At 33.2% G+C, this 20,844-nt stretch overlaps 1 protein-coding gene and 1 long non-coding RNA gene across 3 annotated transcripts; both read right to left on the bottom strand.

The window, feature by feature from the left end:
- Positions 1 to 977: 977 nt before the first annotated feature.
- On the bottom strand, positions 978 to 1,698 carry LOC111395481. Its single transcript, XR_002702805.1, has 2 exons — positions 1,346 to 1,698; positions 978 to 1,256 (listed from the first exon to the last, which is right to left on the bottom strand). It is a non-coding gene; the product is annotated as an uncharacterized LOC111395481 (long non-coding RNA).
- Positions 1,699 to 10,944: 9,246 nt separating this feature from the next.
- Positions 10,945 to 14,564, bottom strand: LOC111395483 (ubiquitin-conjugating enzyme E2 5B-like). 2 transcript variants are annotated; one of them, XM_023021492.1, is made up of 5 exons: positions 14,476 to 14,564; positions 13,445 to 13,548; positions 12,533 to 12,660; positions 11,548 to 11,652; positions 10,945 to 11,405 (listed from the first exon to the last, which is right to left on the bottom strand). In XM_023021492.1, exons 2-5 carry the CDS (start codon positions 13,512 to 13,514, stop codon positions 11,262 to 11,264), a joined length of 447 nt encoding a protein of 148 aa, XP_022877260.1. In that variant the 5' UTR covers positions 13,515 to 13,548; positions 14,476 to 14,564; the 3' UTR covers positions 10,945 to 11,261. The 2 variants fall into 2 exon arrangements, with proteins under 2 accessions (XP_022877260.1, XP_022877261.1); XM_023021493.1 differs by having other exon boundaries at positions 13,445 to 13,516; positions 14,476 to 14,555.
- Positions 14,565 to 20,844: the final 6,280 nt, after the last annotated feature.

Below are 20,844 nucleotides of genomic sequence, written 5' to 3' on the forward strand. Positions count from 1 at the left end.
TCGAGAGTTTCAAATGAAGATGCAATGTTCCGGAAAATAAAATCGAATCTCGGCTGTTTTTGCTTAAAATATTTGAACAGAGTGACTCATAGTAACTGTACTACCAAACTGGAGTAAAAAACTAATCCTACTCTAGCATCTCCGGCACCAATAAAAAAACAAAAAGAATATCACAAATGCAAGTTTGGGACACAATCTTGGGGAGTACAATGTAAACAACATTTAGCTTTTATTCCCCAAAATGCTATCCTGTACCGTGCTAACCAATCCTCCTTGCCAAATGTGTCATAACCATTATATAGGGATATACAATCAGCATACTAAATAGCTTTCACAAACAAACACATAAAATATTTTGCATTATCGATCGTAAAACTACCAACCGGATTAGTACCCAAAAATGGACTGGGAAAAGCCTTAATACGTGGAACGTGGCAAGTATAGAAGTGGTAACAACCAAAAATCCATAGAATCAAGATTTTACCGGCATCAAAGATTAATGATGTTGTGCGATGCGACAGCTACAGATTATTCACTCTACTTGTGTAATCTACTTCGGAAAAAAGCTTTCCTTATTCTGAGATCCCGGAATATATTACCAGTAATCTACAAAAATCAGTGAAGGATTCAAACCCGACACAAGTAACTTTATTGTATAATGCCTATGGTGTCACAATCATGAATCTCAAGCTTCTGGGATTTAATGACATTTCAATGAGGTGAAACCTTGTTTAATAAGTTATGGTAGTCGAGTAAAAAATTTAGTTAGGTATACATAAATGGGCAAGTGGAGTAACTCATGCCACAAGAAATAAGAATTGCCAGTTATAAACGGTGAGAAAATTTGCTCGCCCAGTTAATTTGGGTTGACAAATGAAGCTACATTGGCAGATTTGCTGCATCTTTACACTACATATTAGACTTTAATCAATTAATACATAAACATTTGAATGTTTTGAGAGGTATGCAACAAAGTATGCAAATTCATCATAAATTTATTCCAAATTAAGCTCCCAACCACACTACTTTAAGCATTTGTACAGAGGAAACCCACAATATTAGATTAACAATTGTCGCATAATAACCGTACTCCAAATAAATAATTCTTTCCAGTTAAAAACTTACAATAGAAAACATAAAATCAAGAAAAGTTAGGAATACTAAAAGAATTTATTCGATAAAAAATATAAAGAAATTACGTTTCTTTGCTTGAAGGAGCCTTCTATTAGCTGAATCTGGGGATCCGAAGATACCATCTGCATCAATTGGAAAAATATCGCACCGCGAAATTAAACCAATTTTCATAATTGAAACAAATAAAATACGTGAATTTAAATGCACAAACCTGAAATGAAAGTGGATGCCGAGAGACCCGTGAAAAGGAAAAGAAATAGAACCAGAACCAAACAACACTTAATCTGACTCAAACCCATTATTCCCTATAATTCTTCTGATCTAATTAAGCAAAATTTAATTAAAATCTAAAGATATTCTATATAGATGGGTGAAATTCCCTGCCAAGTTATATTCTTTTGATATTCTTTCTGATCTATTTTTCTATTTCTAATCTACCTAGAATCTATTGTATTCAAAGGAAAACAACTATCATTAATTATATATATTATATAGACATAAACGTGTCTCCATGACCCCAAATTGAAAGAAAGGTTTTTGAATCAATGTGAGAGTGGGGCCATAGGCCCATAGATGGGTACTAGAACATGAAGTGGAGACAGCGCATATCCAGTTTTCACTCGCAACCGCGTCCGACCAACCGATTTTTGTTGTACATGTGGGGACGGCTTAAGTATTTTGAATATCTCATTTTACGATAAATATTACTTAACCCCTCTTTACTTTAAGAGTGTGTTTGATTGACATGGAAAATATCACCTAGAAAAGAAAATATTTTCCATCTTTTGTGGAAAATAAAAATCACCTCTACCCAAGGAAAATGTTTTCCTTAAAAACAAGGAAAATTAGGCATATTTTCAAAAGTTGAAAAATATTTTCCATAGAAAAAATAGCAATCAAACAATCTAAGTAGGAATTTGGGTGGAAAACTGATATTTTTCATGGAAAATAAATGTAATCAAACACACCCTAATAGAATTTAATAAAATATAAACAAAATTACAACTACAATGTCAGACATTTCACTTGATTGTAACTTTTACCATTATTTTTCATTCGTGACATCCCTAATCTCAAACATTTCGTTTCATTACAGTTGGAAACTTAGAGCACATTCGTCCATTTGACCGCTATTGATCAAAAATATAAAAAAAATTAATTTAATTTAACCAATTTGAGAAGGAAAAAATTGTAACTTTGAAGAAGATGAATAATATTTTTAATTTTTTCTTGTGGATCCCATAAATTTTAATTAAAATGAATTTGAAAAAAAAAAAATTCGGTTCAGTCGGTAATGAATCAATACGCAGGGAAAGTTTGAATGGCAAGAGGCTCAGAAGGAGAAGAGCTGGATTTTTTCTTTGTTGTCCCGCGAGGGCAGACACGGAAAGAAGAAGGAGATACGGAGGATCATTCAAATCTTCCCCGGCAAGAGTACCCGAAACGGCAGGCATGTGTCGAGTATGAAGTCCGAGGATAGATGGAATGAGGTGGAGACCACCAGATATTCCTATTCTCCACCTCAGCTTATTCTGGCAGGACCTTCCTTCCATTCCCCGGCTGCGGAGTAGAATAGGTTAGGTTCCCTAACTTGTTCAATAAGTAGAGTTCAATCAAGTAAGTCATTTCATTTCATGAATACAGCTCAAATTAAACTTGGGCCAAACAGGGATTTAATGATGGGAACATTATATATTTTGTCCGTCACATATTATTTATTGATTACAAATTAACCAAATAGTTAATCACAAACATCCAAATAATTGGTCATAAATACTCTTCATTCAACCCCTCCTAGCCCAATAGTTGGTTACAAATACTCTTCATCCTACCTCGAACCCACCATCGACACAAATAGTTGGTCACAAGTACTTTTCATCCCATCAATACCTTCACTCCAAATAACTTGTTACAAACCCCCTTATCCCACCCTACTCCAACCCATCCCAACACCAATCGAACGTCAAGTCACCTCACCACCATTAGCACTTAAATAATTGGTCACAAACACTCTTCACCCTATCCCCATCATCAACACCAATCGAACTGTGCCCCCAACTCACCCTACCGTCACTACTGCCATCACCACCAACACTACCTTCACTTTGCTAGTACCACCGCACTGCACCGCACAACACCACCATCACACCGCACAATGCACCATTATTGCATTGCACAATGCACTACCACCTCACCATAGTACCATCATCCCTACTTACTTCAAGCAATGGTGATCGCAAACTACCCCAAACCTCTCCAAAAAAGCATTAAAAAACCATAGGCGACCACAAACCACAGTATCATCCATTTCGGAGAAATCAAACTTAAAAAAATAATAATAATAGATCTGCGTCGTTGCACCCAAAGGAATGTTGCTTCATGGTGCACGAAGCAATGGCTCCTAGCACGAAGGAGCACTGCTGTTGTGCCGTGAAGATTCACCGAAGTGGGTGTACCATGAAGAGTTGTGGTTTGTGGTGGCCATGGATGTAGAGGTGGTAGTGTATAGTTTTGAAAATGAATTAGGTTTTATGGGATAGGAGTCGAGGTGAGGTGAGGGTAGATTGGTGGTGGTGATAGATTAATTTTAAGTTAATATTACTAAACATTTGATTTATGACTTGATTTTTGAATAAATAAATTGTAAATATGGTTTTTGAATTTGAAAGTTGAAATCCTTGATTTGATGTAATTTTCACGTAATGATTGTCGTAAATGGTACCAAAATGGACAATTTTCTTCATATAATCTTATGGTGGATGGAGTTAGAAATGGCTATTTATGGTAGAAAATTGATTGTGCAGAGTTATTCAGTTTTTAAGTTGAAAAAATTAGAGCAAATTATGTTTTCAAGTTTTCCTTTTCAAAAATCGTTATACATTAATTTTTCACAAAACAAATGTCCGGCCCACTAGTGTCCACATAAGTAAATTTCAGCATGTTTTGATCGAGAATACGGTTGGAAAATTACGGTGATAACGGACGTAGGAGTTGCTCTATGACATGAGATAAAAACGTTTGGACACCGACAATGTGATCAAAGGTAATTACAAAATCAAATATCAACCTCAAATAACTCTCAAAATAGAATGAATCCAAACTCAATTACTAAGAGACGAGTAAGAGAGCATTGTAATTTCAAGTATATGAAGTTCTTATATATCTTTTTTCCATCATTTAACATTTTCCAAGAGTTGCTATATATAGGGTTAAGGCCAATGTGGTCACCGTTGGATCAGAACCAGGTGACCTCATCTCATTAATTGGAGCCTTCTACCACTTTCTATCATCCATTAATTACATTGACAAGAAATCAACCATCCTACATTCTAGGCTAAATTTTTTTACATTTATTAATATAAACATTACATCAATCATTCTTATAAATACTTTTCAAATTCGCTTTAAAGGTAGCGAACGCTTTGAATTTAAGGGGGTACTTTAGATGAGCAGAGGCTTAGCCAGAAGAGAAAGTGCTTCAGCAAAAAGACGGATGAAGAAAGTGCTTCGGCTAAAGTGTGGTTTGTTCCCTTTCTTTACTTTTTTGACTGTCAAATGTCTACATGTAGTATCTCCACGTGGCTTTGACGTGATCTCCACTGAGAGCTTCAGATATAAGGCATAACAATAGTCCCCTAGGTCTATGTATGATCATTCATATAATTCATGGATTTATGTTATTTAAAAATTTTATTAGGGTGGTTATTTTTAACCATCCAAGATAGGCTGCTAAGTCTAATTATAAATACTTACATAAGAATTAGAATTTAAAAATATAGTTCCGGTGAAATGTTTGAAGTATTTATCAAGGTCATTTTTGGGACGTTGAGTTCGAGATTTTCTGTTTGTTGAAGTTGAATCAGAGCTTGGGTCTAATCGACTGATGTTGTTTGCTTGTTAGTATATTGTTAAAGTCTTGTCAAATTTGTCTGTGTCGAGGCTAAAATGGTATGCTTCGTCAATGTTAACGAAGTTATAGGCAACAATTCTGAAGAGGCATGCTAATTGACATGTGTAGGAATATGAGCCATCCTTAATTATTGTACAAATGATTTGCTATCTTCTGAGTTTTCCAGAAAAGACAACTGAGGAGGTTCAGTTTCCCATACACGTAATTGTCACCACATGTAATGAGTAATGATGAATGTTGTGGGCGTGTCTTTCATGGTTCAATCGTGTTAGAGCGCGTAATTCAGACGCTTCAATCTGGGCCATAGAAGACAAAACGGTAGATGTGGTGGGTGATTTAGATTAAATTTCAAATAAAGGTTGGATTATCCAAATCAACATCCAACGGCTAGGATTAAGTGCCTTCACCTATAAAAGGCAATAACGTATGGCAAAAATCACTTTTGTCACTGAATTCAAATTCTCTTTTTTCATCCGATCTTTTTCAACCCTTTTTTTTTTTACGATTTTCCAGTTATTTTTGTCCGTTTTCTTGTTGTCTAATCTCGTAAGTATCCAAAAATTTTGCAATTCTTGGTATAATGGCTTCTTCACCTTCTAGGGGGATTTAGACATTAGCTAGGTTGCCTCTCAGATGAGGGTTACCCTAACAAATACAGCTAACTTTATTAGAGCCACTAGGGTTGGGCAAAGTGTTTTACCTCCAGGGGAGGTAGGGATAAGTGAGGAGGTGGGTTGAGGACTGCTAAAATCCCATCCATCGTAAACGCGTCCCACCTAGTCAGCTTGAGAGAAAAATATTGCATCCCTTATAACATTGAATTTCTAGCCCCCTTTCCTGATGGGCGAACCATTTTCCTAGGTAGGGCTGCATCGCCATCAGTGAGTTTCTTTTGAAGACAGGTCTTTGTCTGCCTCTTCATCTCTTTTTAGAGCCATTCTGAGGTTGTACGAGTTGGCTCCCACCTAGTTCGTCCCCCAATGCTTGGGCCCAGTTAGTTGGAACCTATTTCTTATGGAAGGAAACCTCCTTAGGTGAGGACATATGCCCCTTCACGTTTTCCAAACCATCTTTCAACCTAGGGTTTTAGGGAAGGAGACTCCAAGGGTTGGTATTCCCTGTTTTCGTTAAGGTCACGGGCTTCTTTCGTTATAGGACTTCCCTCCTCTATCAAATGGCGAAAGGAGACGTGGTTCTAGGTGATAAGGAAATGTCAAGTGTGTGAGGGTGACACTGTGCTCCACGTGATAGTTCCTAACTCATACTCGAAAGCTCGTGAGTTCACCTCTCAATGGATTTTGACTTGATTTAAATAATTTTGACTACGACTCTAACCCTCTCACATGTTCTACAAGTCCGTTAATTGCTTTAAGCTATCCGAAGTTGAATCGGGCATAGTAGAGATATCTACCTTCGTTATCTATCTGGGAGAGAGTTTGACCATTTGATCAACTCCAAGCAGTTCTTCAAAGATTTTGGTTTAATGGCTCGAAGAGGTAAATCTACTCAGTTGAAATTTTCATCTCATTTGTTTGTATTGTTTATGATTTTCCTCATTCCTTTGCAGAAAACTTTGAGAAGATAAGGCACCCTATCCCCGATATGGCCACTATTCCAACTGCCACCTCCACTATTGGGTAGAAGGGATTGAAATCATCATCTGTTGGGGGTCAAACAGGTGAGGGGCCAAGTAGAGAAGATTAGCAAGGAGGCTGCTGGTCACGAAGGAAATGGGCGACCTCCCGTTAAGGATAAGGGAAAAAAAGTTGAGGAAGTCCCCAAGAAAAAGCAAAGGTTCTTCGCCAGCAAGGAGGGTAGGTCAATAGCCAGCCCATAGCTTCGTTCCAAAGGTCCAACTAGGGAGAAGTTGATGGCAACCTCTATAGCTGTAGCCGAGGGGGCTAAAAAAGGACCAGCGGCTGTAGAGCCCCCGAGGCAGGACTCTTCGAAGAGGGCGATGATGTCAAGTGGGTCCACTTCGTCTGATGCAGCTCTCACCCTAAGCTCTTCATTTCTCAATAAAGCGATGAACTAGCTCCGAAGGTTCTGTCGATGCTTTCTCCAAAGGTCCAAACTGCAACTATTTATCACAAATTCTGGACAGACTGTTGGTAGAACTTTGTAGAGACCATTGATGTAACGTTTGTATTAATAAATGTCAGAAATGTCAGCCTAGAATGTAGGGCAATTGACCTCATGTCAATGTAATTAATGGATGACAGAAAGTGATGGGAAGCTTCGATTAATAAGATGAGGTCACATGGTTCTCATCCAACGGTGACTACAGTCGTCTTTAAAACTATAAATAGTAACTCTTGGAACATGTTAAAGGATGAAAAAAGATATATGAGGACTTCATATACTTGAAATTATAACTCTCACTTGCTCGTCTCTTAGGCCATGTTTGATTGGCACAATTTCCATGGAAAATGGAATTCCATTTTTCACCAATTTTGTGTGTTTGATAGTAAAAGTTTTCCGTGGAATTCATTTTCCTTCTTTTCCCCCACACACTTGCATTTTCCATGATTTGGTGGAAAATCAATTCTCACCAAAACGGTGAGAATTGGTTTTCCATTTTTTTTTATTTATGATTATTATTATTTTTGCAATGGAAACAAATTTTAAGAACAATTGTAAAAAATGATATTCCTTAAATTGACAATTTTTATATAAAACAAAGTCAAACGAACATCAAAATATAAATAATTTTTGGATTTTATTTTTTATTTTTTATTTTTCAATGGAAACAAATTCTAGGAACAATTATAGAAGTAAATATCCCTTAAATTGACAATTTTCATGAAAAGCAAAGTCAAACGAACACTAAAAGAAACTTTTATTTTAACTTTTACAGGTGAAATATTATATCAATCAAACACTATTAATTGACATTCTCACTAAAACAAATTTTAGACAATTCAATTCCCTTTTTAGTGTTTAAGTTTGGATTTATTTTATTTCAAGAGTTGTTTGCAAATTGATCTTTGATTTTCAATTACCCTTGATCACACTGTCGTTACCAAACATTTTCGTCTCGCGTGAGCATTTCTCGCGTCCATTATCATCGTGATTTTTCGACTATATTCTCGGTCAAAACATATCGAAATTTGCTTGTGTGGACTCGATATCTGTTGTCCACGTGGCCATTACGAAAATCGGGGTCAACAAGATATTTGTTATTAAAAAATATTTAAATCTATTTTTGGTATTAAATTTTGTTTTTCCTCGTATGGTTAATATTGTAAGATTTTTATTTTTAAAAAAATCCAAATTACAGAAAAATCACATTAATTAATTGCTTTACTTTTACTTGGGAGATATCTTCTTCATAATTGATGCCGTGAGTTCGAGAAATAAACATTTTCCTTCTTAAAATTCTTTTCCGTGTTAGCTTTTGATTTCTTTCCCGATTCTTATTCATTGACCTTTGATATTGAAGCACTAACGTTTTTGGTATTGTAATGGTTTATATCTCTATTCTTTTTCTGCGACAAATGAAAAATTTCAAATACATTCTAAGGTTTGAAAAAGTGGTATAGTTATACGCTGTGTGTGTGTGAAATTGTGAGCACTGTTCTTGCATGTCTTATTCTCGAAATTGTGTCAAGATAATGTATGACCAGACAAGTGCAAATTGTGACGTTAGGGGAAAGTTGTGTAATCAACTGTATTAAAAGTTGTGACCTCTAATAGATTGGACATTGAGTTATGAATTGTTGATTGTGATCGAAATTCAGGCGACTTCCTATTGTATCACATAGGTTGGTTGTGATTGGATCCATTCCAGGAAAAAAAATATTAATCAATAATGAAAATATGTTTCAACTTATTTTATTTGTAATGGACATTTGAATGTAGAGATTAACCGTCTCGCTCAATTTAAATATCATGAGAAAAAATAATCTATATGTATTACATTGTCCTTCTACAACTACCATTTTTTCAGTCACATTCCTTATCTATATAAATCCATTATTATAATTAAAAAAAAAAAGGATTATGACCAGATATATATTCAAAGTTTGATATTTGTGAAAAATAATTTTAAACTTTGTTAATTACAATTTTTCCCTTTTATCTCTTAATTAATGAAGTAAAATACATAAACACTTGTGGTTGGGTTTGATTACGAACATGAAATTTTTATGGAAAGAAAATAAATTCTAGACACAATTCAATTGCCTGTAACTTGTTTATATGAAAATTATTAATTAAATGTAGTTGATTAATTTAATTTTCAACCTAAAAAATATTATACTTGTTCATTTTTTATTGGTTGGTAGATAATAGAAAAAGAGAGAGAGAGAGAACGAACCCCCTTAAATAGGGGTAGACAAAATGTCCAGACCAAACCGAGTGGTTCGGTTCGGTTCTATGAAAAAAATTAATGGTTTTGGTTCTTCGAACCGAGAACCATTTGGTTCCAATTCCTGTTCGCTTCTAATGCTAGAACCAAGAACCAAACATAATTTATAATTTTATTTTTATATGAATCTAATTTTATATTAATGGAAGTTAGTCCAATAGCCAATATTTTTTACAGTCAATTAAACATGTTAAATTCATTAATTTTTTTCTCTAATAGTCATAGCCGTCCAGTCCAAAGGGTTAAAAGAAACCTAAATTCCCAATTCCAATTTGTCTCTCAACATTCACAGTGATGCCACCATCCAATCCATCATTGTATTCGTCTCTGAAGACACTTTGAATTTTGAGATAGTAAAGTTTGTTTGTTTATAAATACATATAATTTTTAAACAAAAGCTAACCCTTTCATTGGAATTTCTTCATTTTTTGAATTTCTCAAAATTCACCTTCACAGTGCCACAGTAGAGGAAGATAGGCAGTACCACTACTACTTTTCCAAGTTTGCACACAAACATCATCATCCCACACCATTCCTTGTTTAGATAGTGCCATTTTTCCCTATTTGCAAACGAACATCATCCCACATTGGGACAAAGGATGAAATTGAACTAGATATTATTAACTTCAACTGAGCTATAGTGCCCACAAGGATGATCGCACAGTTGATACAACACACATACATGGTGGTCAGGATTATTTTATTCGTGGGGGACTTACGTCTCGACTATGAGTGCGCGATCATCTAAGCAATAACGGACACGAGTTGAGTGGCTTAATTCTATTAACTTTTGGCAATGACTTACTTATAGATATTGTGCAAGACTGAAAACTTAAGTAATAGTACTAGTCTACTAGAACCAGACCAAACCAAACCAGAACCGAATGGTTCAGTTGGGTTTGGTTCCACTTCTTAAAAAAAATTCATTCGGTTCGAAAAATCATTGGTTCATGGTTCATTTCGATTCTCTTGGAACCAAAACCAAATAAAATCACGTCCATCCTTACCCTTAAAGAAAACGTTTTCCTTGTTTTTGAAAAAAATATGACTCCATTACCGAATGTTGAAAAATATTTTCAATAGAAAAAATTATACATCAAACACCCCAAAAAGTAAAAATTTGGACAACAAAGTGTTTGGTTGCAATCATAAAAACTTGCATGGAAATTATTGATTACATATATTTGATTAATTTAATTGGTAAGCAAATAATAGAGAAGGGATATATATATATATATATATATATATAGAGAGAGAGAGAGAGAGAGAGAGAGAGAGAGAGAGAGAGTTAAAAATAAAAATAAAAACTTACGTTCCCTAAAGAAAATGATTTACTTCAAAAATAAGATCACTTAACCAACTTTTGAAAAATGTTTTCCATTGCGAAAAATTTCAATTAAACACTCTACAAGTAGGAACTTAATGAAAAACACCATCATAAAATCAACTTCATAGCATTCAATGCTAGTTCTAAATAAATAATCTATTTAGATCTATTAAACATACATAACTATATGATACCTGATCACACTTTTCACCAAGCCGAGATTGAAATTTTTTCCACCAAAATGAATACTTTATATTACATGGTAAACGGCAATGCATTTATTTGCAGCTAACAGGCATACTATATTTGTGCATCTGGAGGTAGAACAAACATGCAATCTTATAAATGAGAACCTTTTACACAGAAGGAACACTTCTAGTTCAATGAAGAACCATATGCAAACCCCCCAACTCAAGGAGACCCAAAAAAAAAAAAAGAAAAAAATGAAACCGTCGAAAATCCTTGTTTGTTACTAGCGGCATGGCATAAATGCAATAATAATCCAACAGCAGACCAAGCATTCATCCCATGGCATATTTCTGAGTCCATGATCTGGCAGTAGTCTCGTACTTGGCTCTATCAGTCTTGTACATGTGAGCAATCTCGGGCACAAGAGGATCGTCAGGATTTGGATCAGTCAGCAAGGAGCAAATAGAGAGCAGCACCTACAAGTTTTCACCATTGTCAAACATATGGCTCCAACTAAAACCAACGACATAAGAAAAGCATCACTCATAAAAGTAACATCATTTTTCAAATTAAGCATGCGCAACAGATTCAGACAGATTCATTAATCAATTTTTTTACCTTAGATACTGTAAGGGCAGGGCTCCACTGCTCTTTAAGAATATCAAGGCAAATGCTTCCATTGCTATTGATATTTGGATGAAAGACTTTGGTCTTAAAAGAGACCTGATCGGTGCACAATGAACAATAATAAGCATCTGAAATGTATTGAGGACAAAAATACAGAACAGGGAAGAAGAAAATCAAGCATTTTTTTTATTTTTTGCGGTCAATTAAGTACTTGCACGTGTTTGATTCAGAAATGAAAGAGATAAAGGAAAGTGTAACAGAACCAGGCCTGAGCATGTTTGGTAAAGCCTAAATAAAAGCGCAAAGTTACTTAAAAGAAACAGTAATTTTTGAGCTTTAGCCGAATTTGTAACTTCAAAAGTTACTTTCTTTAATTAACTTATGATCCCATACGTTTTTTACTTCTCTTTTAAAAGGTAACTTTTTTACCAAAAACTTTCCTCTTAAAAGCAATCTCTTTAAGTGAGATTGCTTCTTTTTGAGGCATAGAAAAAACAAGCTCTGCCTATTTTGTCTCAAGGTGCATTGTGGATCTAGAACATTATCAACCGTTGAAGCCCTTCTACCATTTTTGAAAAGCGCACACTTTCTCTTCCAAAAATGAAATGCAGTTATCCCATCTCATATCGAAAACACCGAGTAAAAATCATAACCACTATGAGCTGGATGTAACAATCTTGTTCAATAATTGTTTTGCAGCTTTCAGTGAGTTCAAATCCCTTGTCAAAAATTTCTTACAAGCATGTCGTGTAAGACACTCAAGTCTTGCACAAGGGTGTACTCTTGTACCACATCCTAATATCAAGGTGATTTTGAAGTTCACATATGATAGGTCAGCGAAGAACATAGGCAAACACAGTTCTATAGAAGATTGAGATATGGGCTGGTTTAATGCCCTATTCATCCTACCACACAATCACCAAGCATCATACCAGAAGGCCAACGTTTATGTGTCAAAATAATTCAGCCAGGTTACCTTCGGTGGCTTGAAAGGATAATCCGGTGGGAAGTGAATAGTCACGAGAAACACGCCCCCAGCAAAAGGGCTGTCTGAAGGGCCCATAATGGTAGCTTGCCAATGGAACATGTCCTCACCAACAGGCCCTGAAACAGATATTCAACAGGCAATTAGAGATTGACGATAAATGACAACGAATCCACTTATTTACGATACAAATTTATGCATAAACTGTAATTCAAAAGACGCAATTCACAATCAACTGCTGTTTAAATCAATTAATAATTGTGCCACAAATATAACAGAATTCAACCAACCCCCAAACAAAGTGGATAAATGAACAAAAGATTGGCAACTTAAGAGACTAGATGATTAGATACTAAAGTGATTTGAAAAAATTAACAAGAATAATAACAAGCAGAAGCAATCTAGTCATTGATGTTGTGCCAACCAAGGGTAAATAAGGGCAGGAAAAAAGCTGATTCTTGCAGTACAGCGAACATATATAAGTATATCAAATCAGCATATTAAAATGTTGCTAGTTCCTGTACTCTTTCTTATGCAGTCGCTGTCTTGGAAGACCTTAGCAGCATAACCTACCCTTCTCATGCAAAATGTCATGAACATAAATTAAACCTTTACTCGGATTTCACTTCCAAAATGTTTTCTAATTAAAATAATTAAAGGATTTAGTGTGCAGGCAACAACCTCCATTCTCTTCCTCACTGGGAGAATCATGTTGATTTTTTGAACCACAAAGATGAGTTTGAATACAAAAAACAAAAACTTATTAGCTTCAGAAAGAACCACAAAACTAATCTCATATTCCCACTAGCACAGGACAAGAATCAGGAGATTACTGGAAAACATACGATATAACTTCCAGAAACTGACAAATGGAAAGAAAGTTTGAGGGAGCGAGAGACAAACCTGCACTGCAGGATACAGGAGGGTCCTTCTGCAAGTCCTTCAATTCTTTCTGAATTCTCTTTGAAGCCATCACTGTTCAGCCCGATATTAAAGAATTAAAGAACCTGAAAAATTACTTGTAAAAGAAGATTATCTAGCAAATAGATAAAGGATGTTACAATTAAGAGAAACAAAGTGCTTTATTCTTGAGTACTTAAATTCCAATATCTAACTTTATCCAATTAGTAATTTAGAGACAACAAGTTGCTAAAAAACTAAAGCATAAACAGGATTATCGGGTGTAACAATCAAATAATGGAGCCAGGAAATATTCTAAACTATGAAGCCCTCGTTGGCTGAAAACATATTCCTCAACCATCATCATGGATCCAAACAAGAATAAATTTCATTCATGGATATAAATTCAATGGTCATCATATAACTTCTGCTATCTATAAATTCGATAGAATATGAAGGGAGGCTTCAAATTTGGCATGAACTCTTATGAACTGGATTTCTTCCATACTCAAAAGAGACAAATTGATAACCCATAAAATCATTTCCCCAGATAACTCAATTGAAAATCAGGGTCTAATTATTTTGAAAGAAGACCAATTTTGCAGCTAGCAAATTCTCTAGTAAAATATGCAAAGTCGGGGGAAAAGAAAAAGCTCATACTGAAGAGTAATTTTAAATTATTTTCAGGATCAGTGTAATTTCGCCTTTTTTCTTGTAAGGAAAAAATAAGAGCAATTTATACTAAGAAGTCCAAGACAATACATAAGACTGCAATCTACCCCTCCCTATGTATAAATAAAGAAAACATAACACACAAAAAAGAGGGGAGAATTAAGAAAAGATAGCAATCGAACAAATCACTGCATACTATTTAACCCTAACGAACAAACAAAGAACCCATATCAAACAGTTAAATCGCCGAAAAATCAAGAATTGAATAAACACGCACAAAAATTGAAATTTATATACATACAACAAAAATACAAACACAGATATACAGAAAAGCATGAGGATAGAGAGCGTTCAAATCTTACAGTTACGGACTATAGAGAGTCCTTTACGAAACCAAATAGATTTGCAGAGAGAAGAGGGTTAGGGCGAATCAATTGAAAAATTAGAAAAAATGATGCGGCCATCTTTATATACACCGCGTGTTGCCTTGTTGACTAGAATGCGAACAATTGCAGATGAGGCCTTTAACGTTTTTAAAAAGTTCATGTAGATCCTACATCTTTATTTTTTAGCACCGTCATCCCTAAACTTTGAACAAAGTTGCAACATGAGTACCTTTGAATGAAATTCGTCCAAAAACAAGTTAACTATGAGAGTGAATAGCGCGCGCTTAAAATTTCTTAAGGGTATAAAACAACATCTAAAAAGAAAAGAAAATTCTTTCTTCCCAGAACCTAACCCCCTAAAAGCAATGTATTTTACACCACAGAGGTCGAGAAGTGATTCTACAACTTTCTGTTGGATAAACTTGAATATGCTTTGAATGAACTGGTTCTCAAAATTTCAATTATCTTGTTATTTGTCTTTAAACTCATACATGCCATAGGGTCTTTGGTAAAATGCAGCTAATGAGTTAACTTTCCTTGAATGAGATTAGGGTACGCTTGATTGCAAAGATGGAATTGAATTGCATAAAAAACGAATTCCAATGAATTGAATTATCTAGAAATTATTTTCCTGAAAATTGTAAACTATTGTGTTTGATTGGTATAATTTTCACGTGAAAATTATTGAAATGAAAGTGTTTTTTGTGTTCATTTGGTTTTGTTTTACATGAAAATTATCAATTAAAGGGATAGAATTTACTGATATTAGGGATGAAATTTGTTTCCATTGTCAGAACCCAAAAAAAAATCAAGAAAATCATCTATCTTTTGGTGTTCGTTTGACTTTGTTTTATATGAAAATTGTCAATTAAAGGGAAATATTTTTTTATAATATTTCTAATAATGTATTTCCATTGTAAAAAAAAAAACGAAAAGAAAAAATGCTACAGTCAACGGGAACTCCAAATCTCTTCCAATTTCTTGAATTGGTGGAATTTGGCTTATGTGGCACTCAAGTTGTAAATTCAATTTTAAGCCAAAAAATTGCTATCAAACAAGGTTAAGTTGGAAGGTGGAACTCCAACCAAACACAGCTTAGAGCACTTGAGCAAGTTTTACAATTACACACGCGTGTAGTGGAAATCATGGAGATTTGTGGGGGTGGAACTTAGGTAGTGGTCACAAGGTGGATCGTACAGTTGGTGGGCCGAATGATTTCTTTTGGTTTTCAATGATTTATTTTCTGTTTAATATTATTTTTATTACGTGTCATTTACGCATTTTTTCCTGTTATATAAAAAGGAGAATGTGAAGTTAATGTATAAAGTAATAATGATTTGTTCTATTTTGTCTCATTGTAGCAAATTTTTTTCCAAATGGAGGAGCAAAAATAACGCCGTTTGTCTTAATATATATTTTATTATACATTGTACCTCTAATTTATTGCAACACGCAATTTCCAAACCTCCCACCAAGTTAGTTTAAAATTTAAAGTAATATTTAGATATATTTAATTCTTTAATTTAAATATTAATAAAAAGATTACTATAAAATTAAATATCGTTTGAAATTATTAAAAAATAAAAATACTAATAATAAAAGAAAAAATATTTCTAAAATGTAAAAAGTTGAAGGGAAAAGAATTTTAAATTGAAAAAAAAATTATTTTTAATGCAAACAACACAAATATTTCACACACACACACACATATATAAAATCCTTCATGTATTCTCCGTTGTCTCCATCCACAAAGAATTCTATGTTGCAGGGAGGGGTGTTTTTTTTTTTTCTTAGATGAATTTTTTTTCAATTTAAAATTCTTTTTAATTTTTTCTTATCATAATAAAACTTAATTTTTCAATGTTAACTAAATAATATTTATATATTCTTTATTAATTTTCATAACTTTCTTTTATTTCATTTTTATTATCTATTTTATTATTATTTGTGTCTGAATTAATTTGTTTTTCAGATTTTTATGGTGTCTAGATTTTTTCTAGCCGTAAGTTAATTTCCTTTTTTCCCCTTTTGTTTCTCCTTCTTTGTTATTTGCTTTATATTTTTTCCTTTTTTTTCCCTCCTTTTTTGAATTGGCTTTTGTTAAATTCCCAAAAAAAAAATAATAATAAATATTGATAGAGTTTCAAGTCTCTGTGTCTTCATGCATGGAGAGCACGGAGGCAAATGTTGTCTCCGTGCACGGAGGTCATATGTTCAGTCCTGTTTAGCTGTTTGCACATCAAGATTGCAGCCTTCATTATAGATTCCTGTTTCTGATTTTTGGCTTTCAAGTAGATGTTACCCCACCATTGTAAACTCTGGCAATACTTAGATCATGGGAAGCACGAAGAGAAGTATTTCTTTGGGTCGAGTGATTTTGGTGTAAGTCCAGAAAGAACTGATTCTCCCCAGAAGAATAGCCCGTTTACTTTTGAGAACTCTATTCCTAGGTCCCCACTTTCTAGGGCCGGGAATTCTCCAAGATACAGTGTTGAATTTAGAGATCCCTTTTTTGACAATTTTTCAAGATACGACTCCTTCCATACGCAGGATCACGTTTCATCTCCCCGTCAGGAGACTCTCGCTAGGTTCGACTCCATGAATAGCACAAGGGATTTTGGTCATAGTGATGGCTTTTCATTTGATGACTCTAACCCATTTGGTTCTAACGATCCCTTTAAAGTCTCTTAAGAAAGTCAAACTCCAAAAAAAAGTTCTGAAAGTTGGGGATCTTTCTAACCGGTGGATTTATACTCATATTTGACGGTATAGATATTGTTACTGTCTATTCATTCACTATATAGCCAGAATAAACGGCCGGAGGAAAATAATGATGTTCTGCTCTTCGTTGTATATCTATTGCACTGTATCATTACATGCCACCAAGACGAAGCCTTCACATGCAATTTTCTTGTCTTTCGGGTTCTGAGATTCGAGCCTCTTATATTTGGGTGGAAAGAATTTTTCGTGTATTCATTTTCACTTTTGTGCTCTTCTATGGGTTGGATTGGATTATTTTCAAATGCGTTGTAGTGACTTTGCAAACTTTCAATACATATTTCTTTGTAATATCTTCTTGATTGTATTGTATCATGCAGTGGTCAATTTTGATTTCTTAAAAGGATTCTTTAAACCCTTTCAATTTAAATGAAGAAAATAATCATTGTGAAAGTCGCTTGGATCGAACTAACGTTTTCTATAGAAATTCACATTTAAAGATTATTTAGTCAACATAAAATTTCAGATGTTGAACCTTAAATGACTATAATATAAATCGATTCAGTTTCTACTCAACTTTTAGTAAAAGAAATCTCTAAACATACTGTGTATTTGATGCAATGATAAAAGAAAATATTTATTTTATCAAACATTACATTAATTGGATATAAAATGGTTTTATCGTATTCTTAAGGAAAAAGCTATTTTCTTCTTGTAATGCAGCTTTTGATCTTTAAAAAGGTCCTACCAAACACACATGATGTTCTGGGCATAAGCAGCATGGTGGCTGCGAGTGCTCCAAACGTCCAAGGTCCCCGAAAAATTAAGGCCTACCCTTTATTTTTATTTTTTTTGTGGAAATTACATCTACCGTCTCATTTTCTTTTGAAATTTCTATTCTAATTCCATTAAATTTGTTAAGTGGCTGTGGCCGTGATGGTGGCAGGATAGTGTACAATGTTACAAGTGGTGGTGACAATGGTGACAAGAATAAAATAGTATTACAAACATAATAAAAGTTGTTATAATTAGTGATAGCAATAGTGGAGGAAACATGTGGTATGTAACAAATGTAAATCTTCGTGTTACAAGCTCTATGTAAAAAAAATAAAATAAAATAAAAAACAATATTTTGACAATGAAAAAAAATGGTCTCAACATGTATTTTTGTAAATGTGAATTGTTTTCAAAAATTTAAAGTTAAAGTAAAATCAGAATTGTTGAGAAGAAAATTTGAAAAGTAAAGAACGTTAGCATTTATCTCACTGTAGTCTTTTTTTTTTAATTTTATTTATTCCATTTTATTGCACTGTAGACATTTAGCTTTTTTCTCCAGTGTTTGAGCAAAAACAACACGTTTTGTCTAATTGGTACAATGATATTTCCCTTTCTCACCTGAAATTCTTTATTTTTTCAAAGAAATCATACCTTGTTTCTTCTTCTCTTCTTTAGAGTTTAATGTGTTCTTATTTCTATTTGGTTATTATTATTATTATTATTTTTATTTGTGTATGAATTAAATTGTTTTTCAGATTTTTCTGGTGTCTAGATTTTTTCTAGCGGTAAGTTAGATTCCTTTTTTTCCCTTCTTTTTTCCTTCTTTGTTATTTGCTTTATATTTTTTTCTTTTTTTTCCTCCTTTTTTAAATTGGCTTTTGTTAAATTTCCAAAAAAAGAAAAAAAAATTGAAAGAAAAAAAATATTCTAAATTGTAGAGCATGTGCCATTAACACACCTAGTTAATAGTTTTTTGGCTTGATTCCATCATAAGGTCCTTGACATGTGTTTGCAAGTTAGAGATGATGGAGCTATAAAATAAAGGTTTAAAATTCATTTGCACTTTTTACGAAAGTTGGAACCTCATTTGCAATTTTGCGGTTATAAAATTAGCCCCTAACTACCATTATTTCAAAATTCTTTATTTTACATACTTATTTTCAATCATACATTCACACATTAAAATATTTAACATATAAATTCAATTTTTTCTTACCTTTTAACCACATATTATCTAAAAATCACTATTTAAAACTTTATTTTTTTGTCAAATATTGGTTATCAAACAGGAGCCTAAAATGATGATTTAATTGTTGGATGAAGCATGAGGTACTGGGTAGGTGTCTGAGCACTCACATCATAGGGGATGGTTGAGGTCTTGGCCAATTTTTTATACAAGTGGAGTCCCATGCTGTGAGGGTCGGTGTGAATCACACCCCTACTTGGTAAAACAGCAAAATCATTAATTGTTATTGAATGACTGTTCAAAATTTACTTTGGTGCTCAACTGAAAATTGTTTTCTATTTAAAAAAAGTCAATTAAATTTTAATTAGAGCATCCCAAGAGTTTTTTATTTACTAGTAGGAAGCACGTGCGTCGCACGTCTTATATATCAAATAAATGATATGTGTAATATCAAAAATACTAATATTTTGGAAATATATATATTACATTATTAGGACAACAAGGTATAAAAGTTATCCTGACAAAGAAATTCTCTTAAAAAACAAATGAAAGATTAGATCAGAATTTAGGAAATTTTTTAGAAAGTCCGATATTAGTACAAGAAGATAATGTCATGTCCAAAAATAGTAATGGAACTCTAAGTATTAAATTTGAAAATTATAATTATCAAGCAAAACAGATAAAGCATAATAAAGAAGAAAATTAAGGAGAATATGGATACTTTGAAAGAAAAGACTATCAAAGTGAAAATGAAGTAAATGTGTTAGGCAAACACAGTTAAGAAGATTAAAGTGAATTTGAATATATAGATATTGAATATTATAGAAACCTTAAAAACTAGAGAAATAGAAATTAGAATGTTAGTAGAAAAATATCAAACAAATATATAAATCAAGATGGAATAAAGCAACGAATGTGATAAACGAACTAAATTAGAAACATACTAAGAATTTAGGGAAAAAAAGAACCCATGAATATAAAATACGATATAGAAGGAAAATATCCTTTTCCGCTGCAAAAGTACCGACTTGGTAGACAAAAAATATAAAAGTTTAGAAAAATAGTGAGAAGAATCATGTAATTTACCATTAGCAAGTGATAGAGAATTAATATTAGAATTAAATAATTGTAAACCTCAAGACAAATCTAGTACTATAATTAAATTAAAAAAATTCTATATTAGAGCATATAATAATGTACCTACACAAATGACTATAGAAATGTAGACTTATTTAGAAACATATTTAGGAAAGAAAGCATCAAACATATATGTTATAGCTAAAAAACTAAAGTTGGAAGAAATTAGATTAAGAATGGTAAGAGGAGATAATGTCAAAAAAGTTACAAGTTTTATTAGAAAACAAATTATAGGATCTGACCACAAAAGAGCACTTATGAACAAAATGGAACCTTGAAAGAATTAGAAAAATTAAGTATTAGTAATATGAAGTATATACAGCCATTTTTATTAAATGTTGAAAGATTAATAAGTACAGCAAAATTAGCATTATGTGTACCTATACTTGAAACGATACCATCACCATTAAATGATAAGACTATAAACGATCCATCAATAAGTGAAATAACTGTTAGCACCACTATAAAATTTATAATTGATAAACTAAAATAATACTATACAGAAGAAGTAGGTAGAAAGCAAATAA

The sequence above is a fragment of the Olea europaea genome, chromosome 6, assembly GCF_002742605.1.
Source record: "Olea europaea var. sylvestris chromosome 6, O_europaea_v1, whole genome shotgun sequence".
Taxonomy (NCBI): Eukaryota; Viridiplantae; Streptophyta; class Magnoliopsida; order Lamiales; family Oleaceae; genus Olea; species Olea europaea.